Consider the following 26,097-nt stretch of genomic DNA (forward strand, 5'->3'; position numbering starts at 1 on the left):
CGGGGAGCGAGGCGGTGGGGTGGGAAGGGTGAGCGGGGACCGGGCGGGGTGGGATCCACCGGGGATGGAGACCGGGCGGGATGGGATCGAGCAGGGTGGGCAGGGATAGAGTGGGGTGTGATCAAGCAGGGCAGAGAATGGGTGGGGAATAGGTGGGGTGGGCAGGGATCAAGTGGGGAGCGAGCGGGATGGGATCCAGCGGGAAGGGCAGGGATCAAGTTGGGGAGCGAGTATCCAGCAGGGTGGGCAGGGATACAGTGGGGTGGGATCAGGTGGGGTGGGCAGGGATTTTGTGGGGATGGAGTGGGATGGGATCCAGGAGGGTGGGCAGGAATCGCACAGGGTGAACAAGGATCGAGCAGGATGGGCAGGGATCGAGTGGGGTGTGATCAGGTGGGGCAGGCAGGGGTCGAGTAGGGATTGAGTGGGGTGGGCGGGGATCGAGTGGGGATCAAGCAGGATGGGATCCAGCGGGGTGGGCAGGGATGGAGTGGGGTGAGCAGGGATCCAGCAGGGTGAAAAGGAGTGGAGTGGAGTGGATGGTGTGGCCAGGAATTGAGCAGGATGGGACCAAGCAGGATGGGATCGAGCAAGGTGAGCAGGGATTCAGTGGGATGTGATCCAGTAGGGTGGACAGAGGTTGAGCAGAGTGAGCAGGGATTGAGTGGGGATCCAGTGGGATGGGATTCAGCGGGGCAGGCAAGGATCCAGTGGGGTGGGCAGTGTGAGCAGGGATGGAGCAGGATCGGATTAAGAGAGGTCGGCAGGAATGGAGTGATGTGTCTTTAAGTGGGGTGGATGGGGATCAAATGGGGATCGAGCAGGGTGAGCAGGGATTGAGGGGGCTGGGATCGAGTGGCGTGGAATCAAGCGGGGTGGGCAGGGATTGAGTAGGGATCAAGTGGGATGGGATCCAGTGGGGCGGGCAGGGGTTAAGCAAAGTGGGCAGGGATCAAGTGGGCTGGGCGGTGTGAGCAGGGATTGAGCAGGATAGGATTGAGCAGGGTGGGCAGGGATAGAACCGGGTGTGATCAAGCAGGGACTGAGTGGTGATTGAGTGGGGTGGGCAGGGGTCAAGTGGGAACAAGTCGGGTGAACAGGGATTGAGTGGGATGGGATAAAATGGGGCAGTATCAAGTGAGGTAAATAGAGATCAAGTAGGGTGGGCAGGGATCGAGTGGGGATCAAAGGAATCAAGTGCTGTGGGCATAAGTGGAGCAGGGATTGAAGAGACCGAGATGGGTAAGCAGGGATTGAGTGGATTATGCAGGACTGTGAGATAGGATCGAGATTAAGCAGATGGGGATTAAGCAGAGTAGGCAGGGGCTTAGTAGCAAGGATCAAGTGAGGTGGGCAGGGATCAAGTGAAGTGAGCACAGATTGGGGCAAGCAAGGCTGTGAGATTGGATCGAGTGGGGTGGGTAAGGCTGTATCTGGGATCGTGTGTGGTGAGCAGGGATGCAGCTGGAATTGAGCAGAGTGGGCAGGGGTTTGGTAGCAAGGATCAGGTGGTGTGGACAGGAGTGTGTGGTGGGATCAAGTGGAGTGGGTAATGGGCTCTGTAGCAGGGATTCTGTGGGGTGGGCAAGGCTGTGGCTGAGATCAAGTGTGGTGAGCAGGGATGGAGCTGGGATCTAGGGCATTGAGGAGGGACTCAGAAGCGGGCATTTAGTGAAGTGGGCAGAGATTGAGTGTAGTGGGCAGTGCTGGGATCAAGTAGGGTTCAAAGAGGTGGGCAGAGCTGTGGGACAGGACCTTGCAAGGCGGCCAGGCTCATGCAGTGGGACCAAGTGGGGTGGCAGAGTCTGTTCAGCGGGGATGGAGCAGGTTAAGGTGGGCTGTGCTGTGCGGGGATGGGAAGTGGGGTCTGACCTGGGACAGAGTCCATGCTGGGACAGGGGTGGGGCACGCTGGGGATGCTGCTTGTGTCCCACCAGTGGTGGGCTCCCAGAAGGCTGAAATAGGGCAGTGTGGTTTCGGTGCAGGTGTGCCAAGAGCAGGCAGGTCCTTGAGGAAAATTTCTGCCCCCTCATGCCAGGTAAAAATTTGATCCACCCATTGCTGCGTCTACCGCGCCACTGCATGCAGCCCAAGAGAGTCTGACTGGGAGCTGCCCACACTCCTTGACTGCTGTTCCAGGGAACCCAGCCAAGGAGATGGGCAGCGCCAAGCAGCACCGTGGCTCACCGCCTCACAGTCGCGGTGAGAGCGCAGGCTAACAAACACCTCCTGTGCTGACTCATTACTCACTGTGTTGATGAGCAGCATAACAGAGATGTTTCTGGAGGACTGAAGGATTGGTTACAAAACCAAATCTTTCTAGTATAGACATGTTTCCTGGCCCTATGTATCAATTGCCAAGATCTGGAGTACATCTTTTTGTATTGTAAAGTGTTATCGGCTCCAAATGCAATTTTTCACTCTTGGATTATGTTGCGTGATAATAACTATGTAAATGATGATAAATCACATTTGGCACCTATTTGATAGGTATATTCTTAATGCATGTGATAGCTGAGATAAGCTTAAGGAAGTGTTGTCTTGCTTTAGTCCTTTTTGGGACATCTTGTAGCCCTGAAGAGAAGGGGTGCTGCTAGATGACACGAGCCAAAAATGTGCGCTTGCAGCCCAGAAAGCCAACCGTGTCCTGGACTGCATTCAAAGAAATGGGATCAGCAGAATGAGGAAGGGGATTCTGCCCCTTTAGTCCGCTCTTGTGAGATCTCACCGGGAGCCCTGCATTCAGTTCTGGAGTCCTTGGCACAGGAAGGACATGAATCTGTTAGAAGTGAGTCCAGAGGAGGCCATGAAGATGATCCATATGGGAGGACAGGCTGAGAGAGTTGAGGTTGTTCAGCCTGGAGAAGAGAAGGCTTTGGGGAGATCTAGCAGCTTCTCAGTACTTAAAAGGGCCTAGAGGAAAGCTGGGGAGGAACTCTTTGTCAGAGAGTGCAGGGATAGGACGAGGGGGAACTGCTTTAAGCTGAAAGAGGGGAGATTTTGATGAGATGTTAGGAAGAAATGTTTTCCTATGAGGGTGGTGAGGCACTGGGCCAGGTTGCCCAAAGAAGTGGTGGGTGCCTCGTTCCTGGAGGTGTTCGAGGCTAGGTTGGATGAGGCTTTCAGCACTCTGATCCAGTGGAAGCTGTTCCTGACCAAGGCAGGGAATTTCAAACTGGATGATCTTTAAGGTCCCTTGCAACCCAAACCATTCTATGATTCTATAATATATTCCAACGGCCACAATGAAACAAGAGGCTGGTTCTTTCTGCTAAGGAGATGACACCACATCTGCCATTGTTAGGGTCAAGATCCTGTTTATGACTCCAAGCATTTATCCCTGATGTGTGATGCTAACACTATTTGCTTGAACACGTGGAAATCGGACTTGAACAAAGGCCAAAGTGAAACAAAGGTGACAGTACTCATCTCAGACATAATTCACTGTTCTGAAACAGGAGAATAAGTTGTGAGTGTGGTGGTAATTAGGATCTTACTCCTTTTCAAGGTGACAATCATGCAAATATTCACAACAAGTAGCAGTTTAAAGACTTCTATTAAGAGAAACAAGACAAAGAATCATATGAAAAGACTGGATTTCTCAATGCATTCTTCTCTTAGAAAAATTATTGTCTGTCTTTTTTGTTTGTTTTTTTTTTTTTTAAAGATCACTGCTGAGAAAGATGACAGCTGGCTCTGTCTCAGTTCCTCAGGTCATTCCACTGCGCATCCCTCTTCCAGGAAAGGCAAAACACGAAATAGACACAAATACTCTCATTGAAATAAAATCAGGTATGAATAAGAGCTTTGACTCTATGTAAAACCTCAAAGCCCACTTCATTAAGAACTTATAAAATTAACCAACCTGGTTTGATACATTAAATATATTTCCACTTAATTTTATGCGTTCAAACACATATTGACACACAAGTTATTTCATATATGTTAGCAATCTCAATTGCTTCCAAGATCGATCTCTTATGCTGTTGCATTTCACTTTGACTGCAAAACTAGTGCATGAAAGTATCATACCAGGGTCTCTCCAAAGATTGTCCTAACAGGTTTTGAAATGCCACCTTTCACTGTAGTAGGAAATATCTTTTCTGTCATTAGAATGGACGTCATTAGAATGGACAAGCTATTGCAGTATTTTCATACAAAACCATTGCACAGCTACTTTATGAAAAGAAATATTGCTTATCATGAAATTGCATTTGTTGCATAACTAATTTTTCATGGGAGGAAGAGTTTTGGTCCCAAACATTCTGTCATTTATGGAACTGCTTTATTTTGTTTACACGAGAAAAATCAAGCACAGTACCAAGTACTTTCAGCTTGTTTTTCACAGGTTGCATTCAGTTTAGTTAGTTTTTTTTCTCTGTGTCTTTCAGATACACCTGACGTCTCCATTTATTACACTTTGGATGGAAGTAAACCAGAACTCACTAGGAAACCTGGCTACGGAGAGCACAACACATTTAAGTATAATGGTCCTATCATATTACCAGTTGGGAAAATAATGGTCAAGGCACTGGCAGTTACAAAGTAAGTATCCTCTTTTATTCTAGTTGTATTTTGGCATGGGACAGATATCTTGCTTGTGGCTTGGAGCCATACTGTTTAAAGCACTCCATACCTCGCAAATGTCCCTTTCCCCAGCCAATTTGCAATGGAAGTGATCTTCATGGGTTACTTTGACTTCACTTTCTCATAAAGCCTTTCATCCATTAGGTGTTTGTGCAGTTGGATTATCTTTTGGATGTTTATCTCCTGGGCTGTGGATGATCCATATTGGCTGTGGGTGAGAAAGTAATAGACTGTGCTTAGAGCTCACCATTTTGAGCTTGATCATAAAAAAATGCAGAAGCACTAGTCTGGTGTTTTCTGGGGTCACTCAGTGATTCAGGAGGTTTATAGAAGCTGTTCTTCCCAAGAATCTGCTTAGCTTCTCCTAAAGGAGCAGAGAATGCTAAACCTCACAGCTTAAATACAACGTTAGTACAAGGGTAAAGTACAAGGATAAAGTAAAAATACTGGATTTTACTGCACAACCACTGACTTTCTCCAAACTACCTTCGTGCTTAGAGACAGAGAGAGAACACGCTCATTGTCTGACTGTGCTCTGTCCTGTTATCTTTTATTTCCAAGGGAGCAGAGTCTTCCACTCCAGCTGAGGATTTGTGCTTGCTGTTTCCTGCCCTTAGCACCCGCAGTGCAGGTCTTGGGTCTGCACTGGAGTTTAACTACACAAATCTAGGCCTATGTGTATTTTCCGATATTACTACTTGGATAACAGTTATTTCCAGTATGTTTTCGTTAAGACATCTTCAGGTGGGCTAGAATGACAATAAATCCTAAATGAGCAATTTGGTCAGTTACAGCTGTTTTAATGTTACTGCTGTAACTTAATGACGGTTGTTACATCAAATGAATAGGATGCGACCTGCTGCTTGACTGGGAAAATTAATATGGTGTTATGCATGGGAAAAAAGTCTTCCTCTACATTTTCTGTGATGCTGCCAAACAGTGATAATTGAAAGCAGATACAGGAGCATTAAGGGTTTTAAAGATGTTGAGGGGTTGAAATATTCATACATTTTTTCAGGAACTTCTTAGTGTGCGCATTTTAAACTGAAAATACATTTTAAAAAGAGCAGAAGGCAGTAGTTACTGAGAATGTTGTCCAGGGTTACACTTACTAACTGAAATAATGACTCACAAGCTTGCAAGAGCCGTGAGCTATGTCCATCAATGATATAATTTTGGCTGCACATGGGTTTGTGGCATGCATATGGCTTTATGAACACTGATTTTCAGGGACTGCCGGGAGAGTACAGTTGTAACAAAGGTATTTCTGGTAGAGTACAAGCAACCAAACATCCTCTTCTCTGTTGAAGACAATGACAAGAATTTCTTCAAAGATATCACCACAAAGGCAAGTTTTAGCAAAGTTAACTCCTTGTCTGAATATAAAATGTTGTGTGCATGGTATTACTTACAGATTAAGCCTTAATTGGCTATTATGTTATGTATTTTATTACCTCTGTTTGCCCATCTTTGCTGTTTCAGTCCTTTTTGTAATACTAACATTTCAATGATGCTATCATTTTTGTTCTTCTTTACTGGTTTTTCATTACCAGTTCAGGTCAAGTATTTTTCAAATAATCATATAAGATTTTCAAATGCTGCCATGGAAAATAAGCAAGTACTTTTACAAACATAACAAATACCTGTAGCAGAAGAGGATTAGAACAAAATAAAATTGAAATTACTTTTTAGGAGAGAGAAGGTGGGATGTTTACTACAACACTAAAGGAGAATGGAGGGAATGCGGAAATCAAGCCTGCCTGGAGTGAAGAACCCCAAGATTTTCAAGGTATGGTATTACTTCATAAGACTGAAATAGACTCCTGTCTTAGCTGAAAATAGGCAGTGTAAGGTTTTCATCTTATATCGTTGGTAAAACCACCTCAGAAGACAGAACATCCTCTTGGAATTCCAGTTTTGGTTGCTCAACACTGCAAACAGAGAACAAGAATTACCTTCCATACATATCACATTACCTCTTAAAACATATTAAGAAGTCTTTCATTTCTGAGCAATGTAACAAGGCTCAGCCTGTATTTCCCTTTGTGCCAGGAAAAGCTGTTAAACTGATGGAATTGCAAATTCTTTATGGAGTTCTTTACTGATGTTTGCTTGCAGTAATGTTCCAAAATGAGTAAGCAAAGCAGAAATGAAAGTTTGAACCACATTTTCTCTATAGATGAAGCCTGTTATTCCATGGTAATGACAATAGGAATGTTTAAGAGCAGGGAGTTGTATTGCTGTTTACTCATTAATTTACTCTTAGGACCTGGATTTTTTATGAGCATGCAGGAAGGAAGAAAACTGTAAATAGAGACAAATACAAAAGTAAGCTCTTTCAGAGAGGAATGAGGTTTCTTTTAGTTTAATTTTCTGTAGTTCCATGTAGCTTATTTGAACCCAAAATCTGGATGTCAAATACATATTGAAATATGCTCAGCTATTGGAATTTAAAATGAGAGTATGTAACATTTATGTTAAGATACATGTTAACTGTGTGAACTGAATGACAGTGGAATAACAGGACTGTAATTTTAGACTTGGAAACAGAAAGAAAGGCTACACAGAGGTCCCTGCAAGGACCACAGCTCCTTCCCAGTCCTTTGGAAACAACAGAGTACAGAGAGGAATCCACCTCAGCAGCACCAACAGAGTCGTTACGGGTAAGCAAAGAGGTGTTGAGAACTGTAAAACTCTGTCTTCAGAACTGAGCTCTAAAAAAATAAATATGTGAAGATTTGTGATCATTTTCATGTTATTTCTTAGAAATTGATCCCTTTGGCTCCAATTTCCAGCATTAATTTACATTTACTGGTAATGACACACTGAAATAGGAATGCCCAAAGCAGTACCCAGTTATCAGTAAGGACAAAACCAGGCAAATTAAATTAACAATGCTTCCATTCCTACTAATTCTCTTCTAATGCGCTGCTGAATCTGCAATTAGCAAACAATTATTGCCCTAGGATGGCAAGTTGATATTTAAAACTTAGTATGCAGTAATACTGTCTTGGAAGTAAATAGCAAGACATTGATTTATTTTTGTTGGAAAACACTGTGGGCCCTTAATGCAGTTAATGAGGGAGTCAGGTGTAGCAGATATTCCTTAACACGATGCATTTCAGTGCAGTTTGTCCCTCATAACATCTGTAGCTGATTTTGCTACTCTTATATACATTTTGCAAATATTCGTTTACTATGGCTAAAAAATTCCCTTTATTTCAGTTTGCTGGTTCTGCAGTGACTAGCCGGAAAAGCTTAGCTAGTTCACAGGTAGCAAGGATCCAAAGGGAAATAGATTTCCTCAGGTAAGTGATTTCTTAACGTTTTTCTTTGGAAAGTAACTGAGCAATTGTCTTTTAAAACCAGGTTGCTGAAGAGAAGGACTTGGGAGTGCTGGTGGGCAAGGAGCTCAACATGAACTGGCAATATGAGTTTGCAGCCCAGAAAGCCAGCTGTTGCTTTGGGCACTTTTTTGATCCAGTGGAAGGTGTCCCTGCCCATGGCAGAGGGGGTTGGAACTGAATGAACTTTAAGGCCCCTTCCAACCCAATCCATTCTGTGATTCAATGATTCTATTCTGTATTATGAGGTTCTATACAGAAGTGGAACACAAAGACAGATATTGAGGTTCAGAACCTCATGGAACCTGGACAAGGTCTGGTGGACCACCATAGGTTGGAAGCCACAACTGAGAAACCAGTGGCCCACGTCCTAGCACAGCAGGTTCCAGGTTAGTCATTATTGTGCAGCTTTACAATACCAAAACAAGCCCAGCCAGTTTGTTCTTATTTTCAGATGCACACGCTGTTCTGCACCTCGCCTGTCTGACCCCTTGGCTCACTTCTGCCAGGAATGTGGATCTCCTATCCCACCTGTGCCAGTACATCGCTTCCCACCTCCTGAACGTGCACAGGTCAGCAAAACATCATGACAGTCAACAAATCCTCTTTGGAGAAACCAACTTCTTCAGCAAATCACACATTCAACACTGGCAAAACCGTTATTTAGTCGCATTTTCATTTGGGAAACTCTGTTCTGATTGTTTTATTTTATTTGATACCTTCAGCAGTGGCTGTAATTCTTGGATGATGGGCAAAATTAACCACAGACTGCTTCAAGTGCAATATATTTTAATAAGGATAACAATGAAGAAGTAAATTGTGGGGTTTTTTCGCTTGTGCCAGGAAACATCACCAAATTCAGATTCCTCCTCATCCTAAAACAACTACCACAACTTCAGGACCTGCACATGCATTTCATCCATTTCTAATTAGTGCAGTTTGTTAGTAAGTAGTGCCTCTGTCATAGCTGTAAACATCCATCTAAAATGCCTGAAATCTTGGCACGTGTGTGCGTCTGTAAGAGTACTGAGTTGTTACAGTGCTGCCTATAACTATCCTCTCTAAGCTCTTCCCAAGAGATAGTAGTAACCTGATCTAACAAATCAGTGATTTATTTTTTTTTCCTGTATCATCATAAAATTGTCTTCTCTGGGGCAATGCTGCAGCTTCAAGTGATGACTGAGAATACTCAGCACCTCTTTAGATTAAGTTCATAATTAAGAGGATTTTAACTACTTGCACAGGTTTTATAGTAGCATTTTAAATCTACTGAAAATTAACTTAGTACCTTTCTGTCCTATTTATAGTAGTCTGTAAAGCATTCTCTTTCCAGTTGTCTTTGTATTTTCTGAATAGCCTTTGATCTTTAAGGATCAACGTCAGCATCTGTTTGCCACTGATGGCAAAGTCTAATAAGGCAAATATTTAAAATCTTGTGACAACCTTAATGATCTCATTATGGTTTTTAATGTGCTGTAATGTGACTTTTTCTTCAGATGGCACCATGTCTTGAGTGCAAACATCTTGTGCCGATGAATACCCCCTCCTGCATTGTATGTGAGTCGCCCATAGCTCCACAGCTGCAGCCCCAAACCAAAGTCTGCGTAAAGGTAATTGAGAATAAATATAACAAATGAGCAATTTACCTCCTGTCATGCATTTTTCTAACAGAAGACTTCATTACAAATATTGTGATCCAACTTGGGTTTGTGTAATTACCTTGTGACAGCTTTAAGAGTTAGTAGGATTAAAACCAGGTTTAATAAAAATAAGTGTTAAAGGTGAAGCACATACGCTCAGGAACGGATGTCAAAGACCAGATAATGTAGCAGCTGAATGACAGGAATACATACACTTGTGTTCAGTAGAGAGATGTACTATGATTGCATGATTTATGGCCTTAAATTTAGATATGTCCATATTACCCTGCTTACCTCATTTGATTTTAAGGACTCAGCACAAATGGGGTGGCAGGACCAGGGCAGGATCCAAAAGTGCTGGTGATCTTAACTGGACAAAAATACTCCCTACCTAGGGGCATGGGGACCCAATGACACATGACATGGAAAAGGCTGAGGTACCGACTGCACTCTTCACTTTAGCCTTTAGTAGTAAGATCAGCCTTCAGAAATTTCAGCCCTTAGCTGAAAGACAGAAGATTTAGATGAGATCTTAGGAACAAATGTTTTACTGTGAGAGTGGTGAGGCAGTGGCACAGGTTGCCCAGAGAACTCGTGGCTGCCCCATCCCTGGAGGTGTTCAAGGCCAGGCTGGATAGGTCTTTGGGTAACCTGATCCAGTGGAAGGTGTCCCTGCCCATGGCAGGGGGGTTGGAACTGGATGGGCTTTAAGATCCCTTCCAACCCAAACGGTTCTATGATTCTATAAAATCCAAGGCCTTGGAGACCAGGGATGAAAGCCGGGAGGAAGGAAGACTTAACCATTGATGGAGGAGGATCAGGTTAGAGAATATTTAAACAAACTGGACATACATAAGTTCATAGACTCTATTGGGATGCGCTCATGAGTGCTGAGGGTGATGTTACTGGTATCGTTCAATAAATTTGAACAATCATGGCAATTGGGAGAAGTTCCTGAGGGCTGGAGGAAAATAATAGTAGTAATAATAATAATAATAATAATAATAATAGTTGTCATCATCATCATCCTTGCAGATACTGGTCTGTCTGTTCTGTGTGAGTGCAGTGCTTAAGCAAACTGTCACTAATATATACGCCAATCCTAATAATATTCCAGAAGCATTTGTGCATTGCCCTCAGGCACATGGTGTGAATGTTGGGGTTGTCCTGTGCAGGCACAGGAGTTGGACTGAATGATCCTTTTGGGTCCCTTCCAACTCAGGACATTCTATGATATTATGAGATATCTAGAGGTATTGTTGCTGGGTCTCCTGAGGAAACCATACTGTAGTTTAAAACATATGGGTGGCAAGAAACATAAGTTTATGATGACCAGGCGGTATGGGCTAACAAAAGTCCGAAGTGCACAGCACGGATTTGAAGGATCTCTTCTCTCTGCAGAGCTGAATCACCACAGGACTTTGTAAGGTCAAGTCCTCTTCTTATTGTTATTGTTCACAGTTTTCAAACACTGTGTGACATGTATTCCTTCTCTGTTTTAAAGGGCAAAGTAATTTGTCAGACATGTGGCACAGGAAATCCTCTTCACCATAAACACTGTGTGACCTGTGAAAGCGAACTGCCTGATATACACAAGGTAAGGCTTCTTGCACCAGTCAAACCAGGGTTAATCTAATCAAAGCGTAGCATTCTTTTTCTTTGGAAAGCTGAAATCATACCCTTGTGTGCCCATATTATAAATGCTGAGATGCTCTTGACATGCCATATTCAAGCTCAGTACTCCCACTGATGCTGCATCACAAATGCCCAGCTAAACATAAGTGTATCATATACCTTCAAGTTGCTCCTGTAGAAGTCGGGATTGCAAATGCCTTTGTGAAAGGTCCAAAGGCGCTTAGAAAATGGGTAATCTTGGCTCCAAGAAAGTCTTGTTTCTGTTCAGATTATTCTCAACTGCAATAGAAAACTCGAGTACATAGACCAGGAAGATAATTCTTGTTGATTTCAATTAGTTTGTGAAAACAAATATTCTTTTACATTATTTTTATCTCCATTTGCTGCTTCCCCTATGTGGATACAGCTACCATGCTAGTATTTGACTGTGACTCTGCACAGAGATGAGAAAAGCAGTGATAAAAGTTCCACCTAAAACTGCTGTTTGTTTCATCTCCCCTTTTAGTTTGCTTATTTCTTTCCTTAGAAGAATTTTACTTCCAATTCTTGTATGAAAAGTCCTGTGTGAAAACCTCATGGTGCATTTCACTTTTCCAGGTTGTGATAAATACAGAAATGAGAGAAGAATAATGAAGTTAAAATCTTCTGATTATAACGGCAACATCCTTAGTTCTGAAACTTTTGTTACTGAGAGGCAAAGGTTTCTTCTGTAGCCACTGAGGTGTTATTCATTCAAAGTGAATTTCAGTAGGGATCTGTACTTACCCAAGATAAACATATGTTCAGGTGCTTCACTGAATGTAGATATTAATATGTAGCTGCATGTGTTGTTGGGCACGTGGCTTAAATGGTGAGACCCGTAGTAGTGATGAGAGAAAGTTAAATGCTTTCTAAGAGCTATTACTAGTAATCAGAAGTTTTATTAATAATAATGATAAATTAGTGATAACCAATAGTAATTCTGGACAATTAATAATTAGTAATGATGGTGATATTACTATTAATGAACATTAAGTAATTTAGATTTAGAACATATTTAGACTTGTGCTCTTCTATATCTTCCAAATTAACTTGCAAATCACATCGCTCGAATTGCAATGCGGGTAACAGCTGAAAACAGGGCTCTTTCCTGTTTGCTCACTTGCTGTCATGACATCTATAGTCAAAATCCTTTTCCTTGAGTTCTGTTCCTTATCCATATTTCTGACTTGCAGAGAAAATAAACTGCATAAGCCCTGAGACAAAGCCTAACCAAACATTTTAAGACCTGTTTGTCGTAACTAGGATCTCTACTCAACCTCTAGAAGTTTCAGCTGAAAAAACTATTTTCTTTTCCATATCCCTCTAGGTTAATTGTAGTAGGACAGCTGGGCAATCTATAACCTGTGTAAGGTAAAGAGGGCAAAAAAAAATTATGTAGCAAAAGCCAAAGTGAGAGAAAACTCATTGTCCAAACACACTCTCCCTGCTGTACTACTACCAAGAAAAATAACTGTTGTGGTTTGGGTTTGAATATAAGTTTATCAGCAGAGAAACCTCCCTCTTACCTGTGAGTCTACTTATACATGGGGCTGTATTAATAAATGCTTATTCGAAAAGGGCAGCATTGATAAGGAAATATAAATTTTTTTGCACTCAGTTCTGCTAAAAATATTTAAAAATTAATTAATTCCACATTTTACTGTTGTTTTGTAATGAAAAAAAGTGACAGGTTACATCCAAGTCAGGTTGTTGCTTATTTTAATTTGAAATAGTTCTTTTAGGCTAAATGTTACTTTATGTTATCAAAGTAGCTTGCTTTTCCTTTTTCCCTTATTTGGCTTGTCAACCTAATGAACTTTTCTTCCTAAGAAGTTTAGATTAGGTATTAGGAAGAATTTTTTCATGCTGAGGGTGGTGAAACACTGGCACAGGTTCCCCAGAGAGGTGGTGGATGCCCCATCCCTGGAAACATTCAAAGTCACCTTGGATGGGGCTCTGAGCAACCTGATCTGGTTGAATATGTCCCTGCTTACTGCAGGGGTGTTGGACCTAGATGACATGGAATAGTCCCTTCCAACCCAAACCATTCTATGGTTCGCTTTTCTCCCTAATGGTTGTTTTGTTTTATTAGCCCGCGTTTGGAGGAGACACCCACCGGCCTTACCACAGCCAGCAAAGGAAGACAGTTTCGTGCTCAAAATGCAGTCGTGTTAACCAGTGTGATGCCCGTTTCTGTGACTGGTGTGGAGCCAAGGCATGTGCGGTTGGTGTTTGTGGTGACAAATGTGGTTATACCCATCTGTGACCTGCAGCAATTTCAAACCTCTCTTTGCAAAACTCATGTCATTTAGCACACAGCTTATTAGTACCAAAACAATCACCCAGAGCACGTAGGATTAAGTAAAGAAAAATGAAAGGCTTAGATGACATCCTGACTGCACATCAGTCAGTGGCTTAAGCGTTTAGGGATGTAAACAAGTTTCCATGAGTCAGTGAGCATCAGCTGACATGCAGCAGCTGAGTGCTCTGCCAGGGTAACTTATCCATCAAATGCTAAAGAACAGGCTAACCAAATGCACATTTTCCCATATTCCCAGAGTACTCTGGGCTATGGTCACCTATTCAGGCAATTACCAGAAAGGAGATGATGCAAGCAATTTTTTTGGCTGAAGACCTCGTTAGCTTCAATAAAGACAAGTACTTAACTGCTGCTTAGTAGAGCTTTTGCATGTTATGATCAGTTGTAGTTGATTTTCTTAATTTGTTAAATAAAAAGAGTTACAGGCACAGTCTTGGGATTTTTGTGTTGGACCTCATATATCTTTATAGGTTTAGTGTTTCAATCTAAGATCACACTCACAGAGACTTTTTTTTTCTTCCCTGTGAGCTGAGCCTACACACAATTTGAAATGCTCCTGTATACATGCAGAATCATTAGTTCTGTACCATGATAAGGGACTTGGAGATGGTCTAAGTGTTGAACTGGAAGTAACTGCAGTCAATATTCAGTATCAGAGCACTAGAGGAGTAACTACAGGGCATTGCCAAAGAAAATAAATATTTTTGAAAGCATATGTTAAAAAAATAACATACTGTAGTGCTAGATTTGTCTGAAAAAATGTTTGCCTCTGTGGCATAACCTGGTATCCTGATTAATATTTCTAGTCTAATGGCTTTAGGCAGTGCTACTTTACTTCCTTTTAATTCTCTCTGCTGCTGTTATCATTCCTGAGCTGTGCATCACGTGTTTCTGTAGTGACAAGTGTTCCATTGAACTTTCCAGCCTGGACCTCCTCCATCCTACTTTTCTTGTGTCAAGTGTGGTACAAGCAATCGTCCGTACGCTCACTTCTGTGGGTCCTGTGGTGTTTACATAGAGCCCCCCCCAAGGATGGGCTCTCGGAATGACAATTCTGTGGATGTTGGTGACTCACTGGAGTTTTCCGAGGTAAGAGGTAATATTACAAAGCTGGGTTTGAACACAGCTAAAAGGCTCACCCACTGCAGGGATAGATCAGCACAACTCCCTTCATTTCCTTTTGAGACAATGCTATGGTCTTTGAGCATGCTGAGGGCAAGACCAAGGGTGCGCCTACTCTGAGAAGTGCTTTCTGCCAAAAAAAAAAGCCTCAGCCAAAGGCCTTAAGACGGGCTGAGAGAGTTGGGCTTGTTTAGGCTGGGGAAGAGAAGGCTCCAGGGAGACCTTCTAGCAGCCTTCCAGTGCTGAAAGGGGCTACAGGAAAGCTGGAAGGGGCTCTTTATGAGGGAGTGCAGGGATAGGCATGGGGAAATAGTTTTAAGCTGGAAGACGGGAGATTTAGATGAGATCTTAGGAACAAATGTTTTACTGTGAGAACAGGGAGGCACTGGCAGAGGTTGCCCAGAGAACTCGTGGCTGCCCCATCCCTGGAGGTTTCCAAGGCTGGGCTGGATGAGATTTTGAGCACCCTGATGCAGTGGAAAGTGTCCCTGCCCATGGCAGGGCAGGTGGAACTGGCTGATCTTTAGGGTCCCTTCCAACTCAAAGCATTCTATGAGTCTGTGGTATTCCAGACTTATTCTGAATAGCAAAGTGAGATACAATCAGTTTTTCAAAGTCGTAACTCATAAAGTTCTTTTGTCTCATTACTAGTGAATTATTTTGTGCCCTGCTGACACAAGATATTCTTTCGTGCATATGTACCAGTGTTTTTAGAACTCTAAAATGACAACTTAGCAAGGCCAGGTTTTGCCCTACAAAAGCATAGGTGCTATTCTGCTGGCAGTCCTGAATCGTTTCACTTTTGCTTGAATATTTGTGATAAGTTGCATCATTGTAGCAAGCTGTTAATTAAAATCAAGGATTGTTAATGATTCTTCCTGCTAGCTTTTTCATTCCTTTACAATTTTGTGTACTGTTCTAGTTAATTTCTGCTTGTAAGCCATTTAATTACATCTAATTATATTGCTTACACTTTTCCTTTCCCTCCATGCCCCACAGGCTAAACGATTTCAAGCTCAAGTTGCCTGGCAGCCTCCTCCCATTTCCTTGCCCAAATCAACAGCGGAACTAAAAGAAAGAGAAGATAAAGGAACACAAACCATTGGCATTTTTTACCCATCTCGCAAAGTCTTGGAAAAGAAGGAGCTTGAGCTGATTTCACGAAAGGAAAAGCTAGAAAAGATGAGTGATCATAAACCTCTCCTGACAGCCATTAGTCCTGGAAAAGGTCAGGAGTTTGTTTTTATGTTTTCTAAAGACAGCTTTAATATATGACCTTGCTTTTTCTTGAAAAGATTGTAGTCTATGCATCGTGCCATCAGTAGGACACTGATTTCTGTCTTGACAAGTCTGTAGTGTAAATCCAGTGCCTTAGAACTCAATCACTGATCTCCATCAACAGCTGAAATAAAGCCTGTCAGCAATATCCATGGTTACTGACCCTTGTGCAGCCTTACTCGATTGCTAATAATTTGGTTTCCTCTGATCCTACCAGACCAGGGCAGGTGTCCTATATTTGAGTCAGAAACGTCTGGACAACCACCGCACTTCCTGGTACCCTCCCTGCGATGCAAAGCTTAGTTAGAACCATGATACCACTTGTGAGTGTTGTTAAACAAAACACAGGACATCGTAGCTCTTGAAAAATAGGATGAGATCTACCTACATGAAGAACTTATTTGAGGTTTTGCTGTGGAATAAAATATAGAAGTTTTGGAAACAAAGGAAATTAATCTAGAGAAGGGGATTCTTAACAGGACTACAAAAAATTAGGGTTGGTAGAAACCATGAAAGCTCCTGTAGGCCCTGTCTTCCAGCCCCTCAAAGATATCAGTGCATCTGCATCTCTCAACGCAGAGACTATCCACGTAGTGCAAACAGCTTTGTGTCACAGTCCCTGGTTTGGTCAGTCAGTTCTTTGTGGCATTACTGCACTGTTTGCTGTAATTAAAAAGTTTGGATTTCGTAGAGATTTTTGCTTTATTCTCCTGGGAGAAATCCCAATTTCAGCTTTCTTAATACCAAACCCATGAAGATGACCCATCAGTATTAATTAGCAACCTAATAAATGGCCCAGTTTGTAAAGTTGTAGTTAATCTTACAGGACATTCTAGAAAATCAGTTAATTTTCAATCACTACAGCATCAAACCATGGTTTGGAGGAGCAGTTACTTTTTTTTGATCCGCTTTCCCATATCTTTTCTATGATCAGAAGGCCAAATCCTCAGGCCATCATCAGATATATTTATCTATTTGATAGAAAAAGTTGCTGATGAATGTTAGAAATCCCTGTTTTAACTCTATTTATAAATATCCAGATGATGCACTTTTCTTTTTAAAATGATCACTAGGAAATCTGATTTCCGGCTCCCTCCCTCTGAAACGTGGCATGTCCTCTTAGATGTTACTGTAGGAAATAAAACACTTGACTCAACATGTCAGGCAGCTTAATTTAGTCAGAGATAATAAAAGACTGGCCTGCAATAGTGCTGAGAGAAAATGAAAAGTAACACTGAACGCTCATTTATCTCTGTCAGAAGCACAGCTCTTGGCTTGTAAGTGAGAACTCTCTTCACTGGGAAAGAAATTCCAGACTGCATTTGATCTATGTTAATTCTTATCCGTTTAGCAGAGGGAGCTTTGTTGAAGTTGTGCTGTGTGATGTATTCTCCTGCCAAAGGCCGAGGAAGGTATTTTGTTCTATAAATCAATTAATGTCTGTTACAGTCAGGGCTTTCAGGCTGTTCCCTTTCCTCGACCCCGAGCTGTATGTATGGCTTGAAACTACATGTAATAACAAGACTGTAAGCTGTCATCCAGGAAAATCTTGTCTATATATGCCAAATATGTCCATTGTTTCTTCAATTTAAACAGTATCAGACATTTGATATTAAAGTTTTTAAATACAAATTATTAAATAAGTGATTTTTTTTTAATTTCTTGACCATAACAACCATTAACTTACCTTCTTTTATTTTGTGAAGATTAAAAAATCCAGTAGGACAGGGAAAAATAACAACATTAAAAAAGCTAATCCCCTGTTTTGTATGTATGTATTTTTTCCCTGTACTTTCAGTCTGTTTTGAAAAGGAGCCCAGTCAGTTACCAGGTAAACTTTACAAAGAAGCCTCTCCCTCCTCCAAACAGTAAATCAGTGCAAGATAGGTGTAATCACCTACCAACAGTATGAGTTCAGGTATTCCATCATTACTGCCAAAAATCCTTTCAGGTGTAATAAAATATCAAACATGCAGGAATATGTTCGTGGCACCTAGATTTTTTTTTTAAATAAAATCCGGTGATCTAGGCCAGTTTATTGCAAAAAATAACTGACTTCGCTGGAGGGATCAGTCTCCAAGTAGCAGTCTAGCTTAGATTTTTTAATAACGATTTTCAACCTGTATTATATTATATATATACTATTGTATCATATTTGTTCAAGATCAGTTGGATGAGGCTTTGACCAACTCAGTCCAGTGGAAGGTGTCCTTGCCCATGGCAGAGGGTTGGAACTGGGTGATCTATAAGATCCCTTCCAACATAAATCATAATATGATTCTATGATTAGTTTTCACATGTGAAACCATGGCAGGGAACAATTTATCTAGCTCTGTGGATCCTTCTTTTCATATTCCTTTAAAGCTGCCTAGCAAATAAAACTTGCTGGTTTAGTTTGTCATAGTTTCTAGCAGTTCAATCTTGGAGGAGTCCTCCAAGTACAAGAATCCTCATTCACTTGTCTTTTCTTATGAAAGTCAGAACAGCGCTGTTCTCCTGATGTGACTGTTCTGAGCTTCACTTAACGTGAAGGAAAGGGTAAAGTTGAAGCAACTTTATTGTGTAAGCTAAGGTTACCTAGCCTATATAATTTATTTACAACAAAAGAAATCATGCTCTGTACTTTTCATAAGTATGCTCGAAGATCAAGCTGGCCGTATCCTGATAACAATCATTTAAGAATGATAACAAGCCCTTTTGTTTCTTTCTCTGCTTCGGAAATACTTGGATATACTGCAAAACCTCTAAATGGCTTAGGGTGAGTTTTGAATCCAGGCTCCTTCAAACCCTGGTGTTTCATGCCCTGAACCAGCATAAAGGAATGCTGCCTCTTTCCCAGAAATCCTGACAGGCAAAAGAGCAGGAACACTCAAGCTTTTAATGTGCTCTCCCGTTTATAACTGAAAGGCATTTCTTTGAGGAGTAATTTACACAGCCCAGAATGCTGTATAGGTTGAGTTACTGTGTCTGCACTTTTAAGATGTGGCTTATTGTTACCCGTCAGTGATCTCAGATTAACTGAAAATCAGTTCAATAATGCACAATTGCTTAGTTGTAATGTTGTACTTTTGTTTTTAATTATCCAGAATACTGTGACAATATCCTTCACACTGGGCCAGCTTAGGACAATTCTGAGACGTTGTTTTGTTGTAAATAGAGATGCCCTGAAAATTAATTATAGCCTATAGATAAGGAAGTGTTTAATCTTTTTTTAGATTATAACTCTTTTCTTGATAAGATTAATTTTCTAAGGAAAAATTCAATTATTTTTTCTTCAGTGAAAATACACTATCTTTAAACCATCCATCAAGTGAGTAGAAGAGATGTTAATCACGGTTTCAGGGTTTTTTCTCCTGCTTAACTCTCTCTGAACAGGTTACTGGAGAAAACAGCTGGACCACGTCTGCGCTCACCTTAGAAGCTACGCTCAGAACAACCTTGAATTCAGAACACTGATTGGAGAACCTCGTATGGGAAGGGTAGGAAGGAGCTCATAAGTAATATCTTCCTGTGCAGCCTCATGAAAAGATTGTTGTGGCTGCTAGATAAACACAGGGAAAATAAATGTCTCCCTTTTCTTTAGGCCTTTACTTGCTTCTATGTGTGTAATTTGTTTTGTTGTTCCATTTTTTTGCTCAGTCTTTTACTGAAGATTTTTCTGCTTCCTTTCCTGTGGCAGTTTCCATTCTCTCGCTTCATAGCTGTCATAGAATCATAGAATCATTAGGTTGGGAAAGACCTTTGAGATCATCAACTCTAACATGTCCTCTGTCCTCTACTAAATCATATCCCTAAGCACTTAATCTATCAGCTTTTTAAACATCCCCAGGGATGGTGACTCAACCACCTCTCTGGGCAGCCTGGTCCAGTGCTTGATAACCCTTTCTGTGAAGAAATATTTTCTAATGTCCTATCTAAACTTCCCCTGACACAGCTTATAGCCATTCCCTCTTGTTGTATCACCTGTCACTTGGGAAACGAGACCAACGCCCACCTCTCTGCAACCTCGTTTTAGGTAGTTGTAGAGAGTGATACGGTCTACTCTTAACTTCCTCAGACAGAAAGCCCTTGCTCAGCTGCTTTTCTAGTATCCCACAGCAGGCAATCAAGAGAAAGGTCACTAGATCAGTGACATCTCTGTAGCTGGTCAGTTAAATAAACCCTACTAGAAAGAGTGTAGATTTAAGATGAAGGAGGGGAGATTTAGATTAGAGATTAGGAAGAAATATTTTCCTGTGAGGGTGGTGAGGCACTGGCACAGGTTGCCCAGAGAAGTGGTGGCTGCTCCAACCCAGGAGGTGTTCAAGCTCAGGTTGGATGGGGCTTTGAGCAACCCTGTCCAGTGGAACGTGTCCCTGCCCATGGCAGGGGGGGTTGGAACTGGATGGTCTTTAAGGTCTCCTTCCAACCCATTCTATGATTCTATGATTCTATGATTCTATGATTCTATGATTCTATGATTCTATGAAATGGGATGTAATGATACGCTTGCTCTAGTCCAGGCTGGATTATACCAACAGATAGCAGCAATCTCTTTGGGTACAGACACTACTTCTGGTTTGAACTATAACAATATTACAGGAGCAGGGTATTGCTTTTCTTACTGGAGATGTAGTCTTCAAGATGTTACCAAACTGCATTAAAATTATTAAAGGAGTGATAGCAAGAAGGCGGAAACTGAACTTTCTTCCTAAAGAGCACTAGAAGGCAGGGCTGGTCTGAGAGCTGATTTGGTCCCTGTCCTGAGGGAGGATCAGCTCTTGCTGAGGGTTGTTTTGTCTTGAGGCTTTTCAAAGGCATCAACAATGGAGATTTCACAATTGCCCTGGGCAGTCCATTTCTGCACTGAACTATCCTTGCAGCTCAGCTGCAGCACCGCAGTGCTTTCTTTAGCAGCCCTGCTGAATTCAGGAGGTGCATCCCCTCACACCACTTCCCGGGTGCTGCCAGCACAGCCGCTTGTGGACTGGATTGGTGACTGACCCATGCTAAAAATAGCTCTGGAGGGAATAAAAGAGCAGCAGTGCTAGCAGAAAAGCAAGTTGGTAGCGAGCAGGTGGAAGTGGGATGCAGGCATGAGTAGGGTTGGGAACTCCATGAACTGGCATAGCCACTGGAAAGCTTTTTCCCAGCGTCTGAGTTAAGTCTCCCTTGCTACAGACCAAGCTCACTATTTATTAGGCTGTCCTGACTGATGTGAGCCACTAGTCCAGAAAAAAAAAAACAGTTTTAGCACATAGAAATTTCTACAGAAAAGTTTGTGAATATTGGGGTTCAGAAACCATTTGGCAGATGACACTTTGGGGAGGTATGACACTGTCAGATGTTTACTGAACTCCACCAGTATATTCAGAAGCTATAGTACAAGTATAAATATAAAAGATATCTGCTTGGTGGAGATCATGAAACCATAAAGGTTGGAAAAGACCTCTAAAATCATGTGGTCCAACCTTCAGCCCAACACTAGCATACCTACTAAATCATGTACTAAAGTACCATGTCTACACATTTTTTTAACACCTCCAGGGATGGAGACTCCACCACTTCCTTGGACAGCCTGTTCCAGTGCTTTACCCCTCTTTCAATAAAGAAATTTGTCCTAATATCCAATCTAAACCTCCCCTGGTACAACTTGAGGCCATTTCCTCTCGTCTTATCACTTGTTACTGGGGAAAAGAGACCAGCACTCACCTCCCTGCAACCTCCTTTCAGGGACCTACAGAGAGCCATAGGTCTCCCCTCAGCCTCCTCTTCTCCAAGCTAAACAATCACAGTTCCCTCAGCCGCTCCTCATGACTTGTGCTCCAGACCCTTTCCCAGCCTCGTTGCCCTCCTCTGAACATGAAGTGTAGGTCCATCCTATTGTCTTGAAATCACTGCCCTCAAAATCAACAGAAGCGACTCAAAGTAGATGCCAGCTATCTGGGTTTAATACTGCTTTTTTCCAGTTTTCATGTAGATTATAAATATAATCAAACTTATCTCAAAATTCTTAACCTGCTGCAATATAAACTTGTCAGCTCCATTCCGCTTCTTTATAATCCCTTATGCACTTATTTATGTATAATTTCAAACTTATTCTTGCCAGCAATACTGTCTCAATGAATGGATATAGAAAGTTTCCCATATTTTCCTATAGACTTGTGGTTTCACAGCCTTTCCTGCAGCTGCCAAACCTGGGTGGAGAATGACTGAACTTTCATGAAATGTAGCATTATCACATGTGGCATGTGGTTTAGTAGGCATTGTTGTGTTGGGCTGATGGTTGGACTGGATGATCTTAGAGGTCATTTCCAACCTTAATGATTCTTTTGGGGTCATTTGGCATTCCAAGTGTTTTGATATTTCAAGTTACTCAAAGCACCCACTCCCCTTGCTCAGCTACATGGGAGGTGTTGGTGCAATATCACGGGTAGGCAAAGGTCACGTGTGTGAGTTTGGGTATCAGCTCCATAATGAGCATCATCAGCAAAGTTTGCCCCTAATGCTGTTTCTGTGTACTTTTTGTAAGAGATACTAACAGTTGCTCTTTCCCTCTAGATTAACTATGCTGCCATCCATGAGGATGATGATGAAGTCACTATTACACTGAATTACGCTCTTGCTGTTAACAAGGTCAGTTTGAGGATGAGGCTTTTGTTACGCATCTGCTCTAAAGCTGTCGTTAGACCAGTCAGTGTAACACTGATATATTTTAAATTCAGTTCTAAACAAGAATTTCTTTTGTTCAAAGGGTGTTAACTCATTCCTTCAGAGATAGGAATCTTTTCCTTTTTCTGTTGGAGATGGCTGAACAGGCATCATGATCTGATTAAGCCAGACTTCATTGTTATGTTGCTATCATCTTGCATTTCATTAGTTTGCAATTATAATTAATATTTTTCTTGCAGCTGACATTGTTTGATCATTCTAACACCCCTTAGAGACTCCTTATTTTCAGTGTATATTGTGCTCTTAAGAAATAAGCTTAGTACTTTTCAGCAGTTTGGAGATAACATTTGTCAGAGCCCCTGTTAACCATATTCAAGCACCCAAAATCCTTGCCTCCAGAATTCCAAAACCCATCCACATATTCATTCCCAGCTTTTCAAAATTGAAAACTTACCATTTCTGATATCCAAAATTCAGGCAGTATCTCTCATTTAGAACCTTTTAAAGCTTACCTTGCCAAGTGGTGCCTGAAAACATTTATTGCATCAGTTCCCAAGTGAGGACTCAGGTCTCTGAGGGGATAGACATGCTTTCATTTAGGCGAGAATCTTAATTTCTTGAAGTGAAGTTCTGTCATTTTTTCTTTTTTTTTAAATCAAAACAAATACTTAACACAAGGTTTAGAAAAATTTGTGTGCCTCAAAACAGAGTTCTTGTGTTAATTTGAAACGGATTAAAAGCCTAGATATTTTTTCATATGAGAAGCCACTGTGTTAAGATTATAACAGCATCACATGATAATCAGATTAACTGCCTATTTTGATGACTCTACAGGATATTCATGCTAATAAACCAGCGAGGTTCAGAAGTCCTTCCTTGAATACTCTAACAGAAGCCAGAGATGGACAGGAAAGCAGTCCGACTGGTTCCGGTGAGGTTTCCCATCTTTATGATAGACTATGAGTATTGTAGTCAAGAACATGGAAATGGTGCTTGGAAGGTTAAATGCTGAGATAGACAAGTGAATATATCGTCACATTCTACACCTACTTAAGTTGATATTTAATTCTCAAAATATGGCTAAGTTGAGATTTAAGCAGTACAGCCTCATGGGAATGCCTCATCTGTAGATGACAACTGGTGAGGCCACTAAACTGCTCCTGCAGCTCACAGCAGCGTCTTTATTATAGCGATAAAGCTTTAGATGCTTTGCAGGTTCTTTCATAATAGGAGCTGTAAATGTCAAGATTATCTTTACTTTTGAGCTGGGGCAGGGATTTTGGCTTCAGCACATTTGGCAAAGATAAGAAATTATGCAATTCTAGATTAATTCTAGACCTTGTTTTCAGAGATGCCTAACATGAATCTCCCATTGGTGTCGGTAACAGCTCAGCATTTTAGACATCTCATATTGAATTTATGTTTTTGTTAAATGTGCGGAGACTGCTGATGAGCGACATTCCTCAAGGGTCAGTATTAGGACTGGTGCTGTTTAACATCTTTATCGGTGACACAGGCAGTGGGATTGAGGGCACCCTCAGCAAGTTTGCCAGTGACAACAAGCTGTGTGGCACAGTTGACACACTGTAGGGAAGGGATGCCATCCAGAGGGACTTGGACAGGCTGGAGTGGTGGGTCTGTGTGAATATCATGGGGTTCAACAAGGCCAATCTAAACTGAAAGAGATGAGATGTAAATTAGAAGTAAGGAAGAAAATATTTCCAATGAGGGTGGTGAGACCCTGGACCAGGTTACCCAGAGAAGTTGTGGCTGCCTCATCCCTGGAGGTGTTCAAGGCCAGGTTGAAGAGGGCTTTGAGCTACCTGATGCAGTGGGAGGTGTCGCTGTACATGGCAGGGATTTGGAACTGGATAGTCTTTAAGGTCCCTTCTAACCTAAACCATTCTCTGATTCTATGGAATCAACCAGTTGTAAAGTCAGCAATAGAATTCAGGCATTCCTACAGAATCATTTGACATACATATGAGTTTCAGCCAGTTTGGGCTTCTAATCTGACAACTGGCAAGTGGCAGCCACAGCACTAGGACATGGTTTTCCAGAGTGTCAGTAATGTGACTGTGATTCCAGGCACTCCAGTAGCACCAGCTCAAAGGATCCCCACATGTTGGGTAATTTTTGTATCCACCCTCCTGCACTTTTGTAAATAATTAAAAATAATGGACACACATATCTACTCAAGGTCCTCTAGTCTTGTTCTTAAGTATTTTGGAGCTAAACACTGAAAATTTGGAAGGTTTTGGTCAAAACAATTAATGAATACAAGTGAAGTCCATTGAAAAAAAAAACTCAAACCAGCTAGTTAAAAAAAGACTCACACCGCCCTCCTCCAATTACACATTTCATTGAATCTTCCTTTTCAAAATGGCAAGATTTTAAGTCTGAGTGTAAAACTTTTGTTAAAACCAGTTGGATCTGCAAGAAATATTTCATCACTTTCTCTTGTAGAAAACTCATAAATATTGCTTTCATTTCAACACAAAATATTTTTGTGGATAAATGATTTCCAGATCCCCCCTGAAGTTCTTGTTAGGTTACTGACTTTGCTTTGAATTAACACTTGTTTCCCTTTCTGATAGGCAAAGACAATCATAATCTTTTCCATTCAACAGGCAAAATAAAGAGAACAGAATCAAGAACACTAGAAAAAGAAGATGAGCTCCTTGTATGTATCCTCTGCCAGTAGAGCAGCACTAACATGGAGGAGGGCATCCAAGTGTAGAAACAGAAAGGTTTTAACAGTGACTGAGGTGGTGAGGAGGAAAGGGGACAGAAGTCCAACTTAATATAAAATCTGAAAATTGATAGCTGACATTTATTACAGAACTAGACAAAGCCAAGCTTTGTTCCTACTCAGAGCTTAATTAGGTCGCTGTTTTCACACAATATTAAGGCAAGGTGGAAGCTGAAGAATCTTTATGTCTCTAATAGCTTAACTTCCCTCCTTTATGTGTTCCAGGGAGCTGACCCAAACTGCACCAGCATCGGATACCAACCAGCTCTCACAGCTGCTGTCCTTTACAAGCACACAAAAGCCGCCTCCCTCCTCATGTAGAGAGCTGCTGACATTGACCTGCAGTCCAGACTGTGAGTGAGCGGGGATCCTCTGCCCTGTGCCTGCTGAAGTTTTACCAGCTTCAGAAAATATTAACCTCCCACCCCCTCCTCCAAAAATCTGTACTCAAGGATCTACTTTCAAGGCCAAACTTGAATAAACACGCCAACCTACAAGTGATTAAAAATAACAGTATTTACAGTCTTTCTCTCAGCTGCCAGCTTTGAAGGTTTCTCATTTGTTAGAAAAGCTGTTGTCCAATTCCTTCCCCCCATCCACTTCAACTTAATACAATAAACCACACTAAAGCCTACCCAAAGAAAATCACTGTGACTCCACATGTATACCGTATCTCCCTATTCATTTTCTTAGGGTTAATTTGCTAGACGGTTTCTCCACACACCAGGACACTCTCCCTAGGTTTCA

The 26,097-nt window shown here is 41.7% G+C and overlaps 1 protein-coding gene across 2 annotated transcripts; it reads left to right on the forward strand.

The window, feature by feature from the left end:
* The first annotated feature begins 451 nt into the window (after positions 1 to 451).
* On the forward strand, positions 452 to 25,951 carry DZANK1 (double zinc ribbon and ankyrin repeat domains 1). 2 transcript variants are annotated; one of them, XM_054063868.1, is made up of 18 exons: positions 452 to 594; positions 3,706 to 3,792; positions 4,392 to 4,545; positions 5,818 to 5,935; positions 6,280 to 6,376; positions 7,126 to 7,250; positions 7,813 to 7,895; positions 8,386 to 8,503; positions 9,428 to 9,541; positions 11,076 to 11,168; positions 13,320 to 13,442; positions 14,472 to 14,636; positions 15,669 to 15,897; positions 19,323 to 19,426; positions 22,488 to 22,562; positions 23,433 to 23,529; positions 25,196 to 25,281; positions 25,576 to 25,951. In XM_054063868.1, the coding sequence occupies exons 1-18, from the start codon at positions 486 to 488 to the stop codon at positions 25,669 to 25,671; spliced, it is 2,073 nt and encodes a 690-aa protein (XP_053919843.1). In that variant the 5' UTR covers positions 452 to 485; the 3' UTR covers positions 25,672 to 25,951. The 2 variants fall into 2 exon arrangements, with proteins under 2 accessions (XP_053919843.1, XP_053919844.1); XM_054063869.1 differs by lacking the exon at positions 25,196 to 25,281 and having other exon boundaries at positions 25,576 to 25,949.
* The last annotated feature ends 146 nt before the right edge of the window (positions 25,952 to 26,097 follow it).

This window comes from Cuculus canorus, chromosome 3, assembly GCF_017976375.1.
Source record: "Cuculus canorus isolate bCucCan1 chromosome 3, bCucCan1.pri, whole genome shotgun sequence".
NCBI classification, from domain to species: domain Eukaryota; kingdom Metazoa; phylum Chordata; class Aves; order Cuculiformes; family Cuculidae; genus Cuculus; species Cuculus canorus.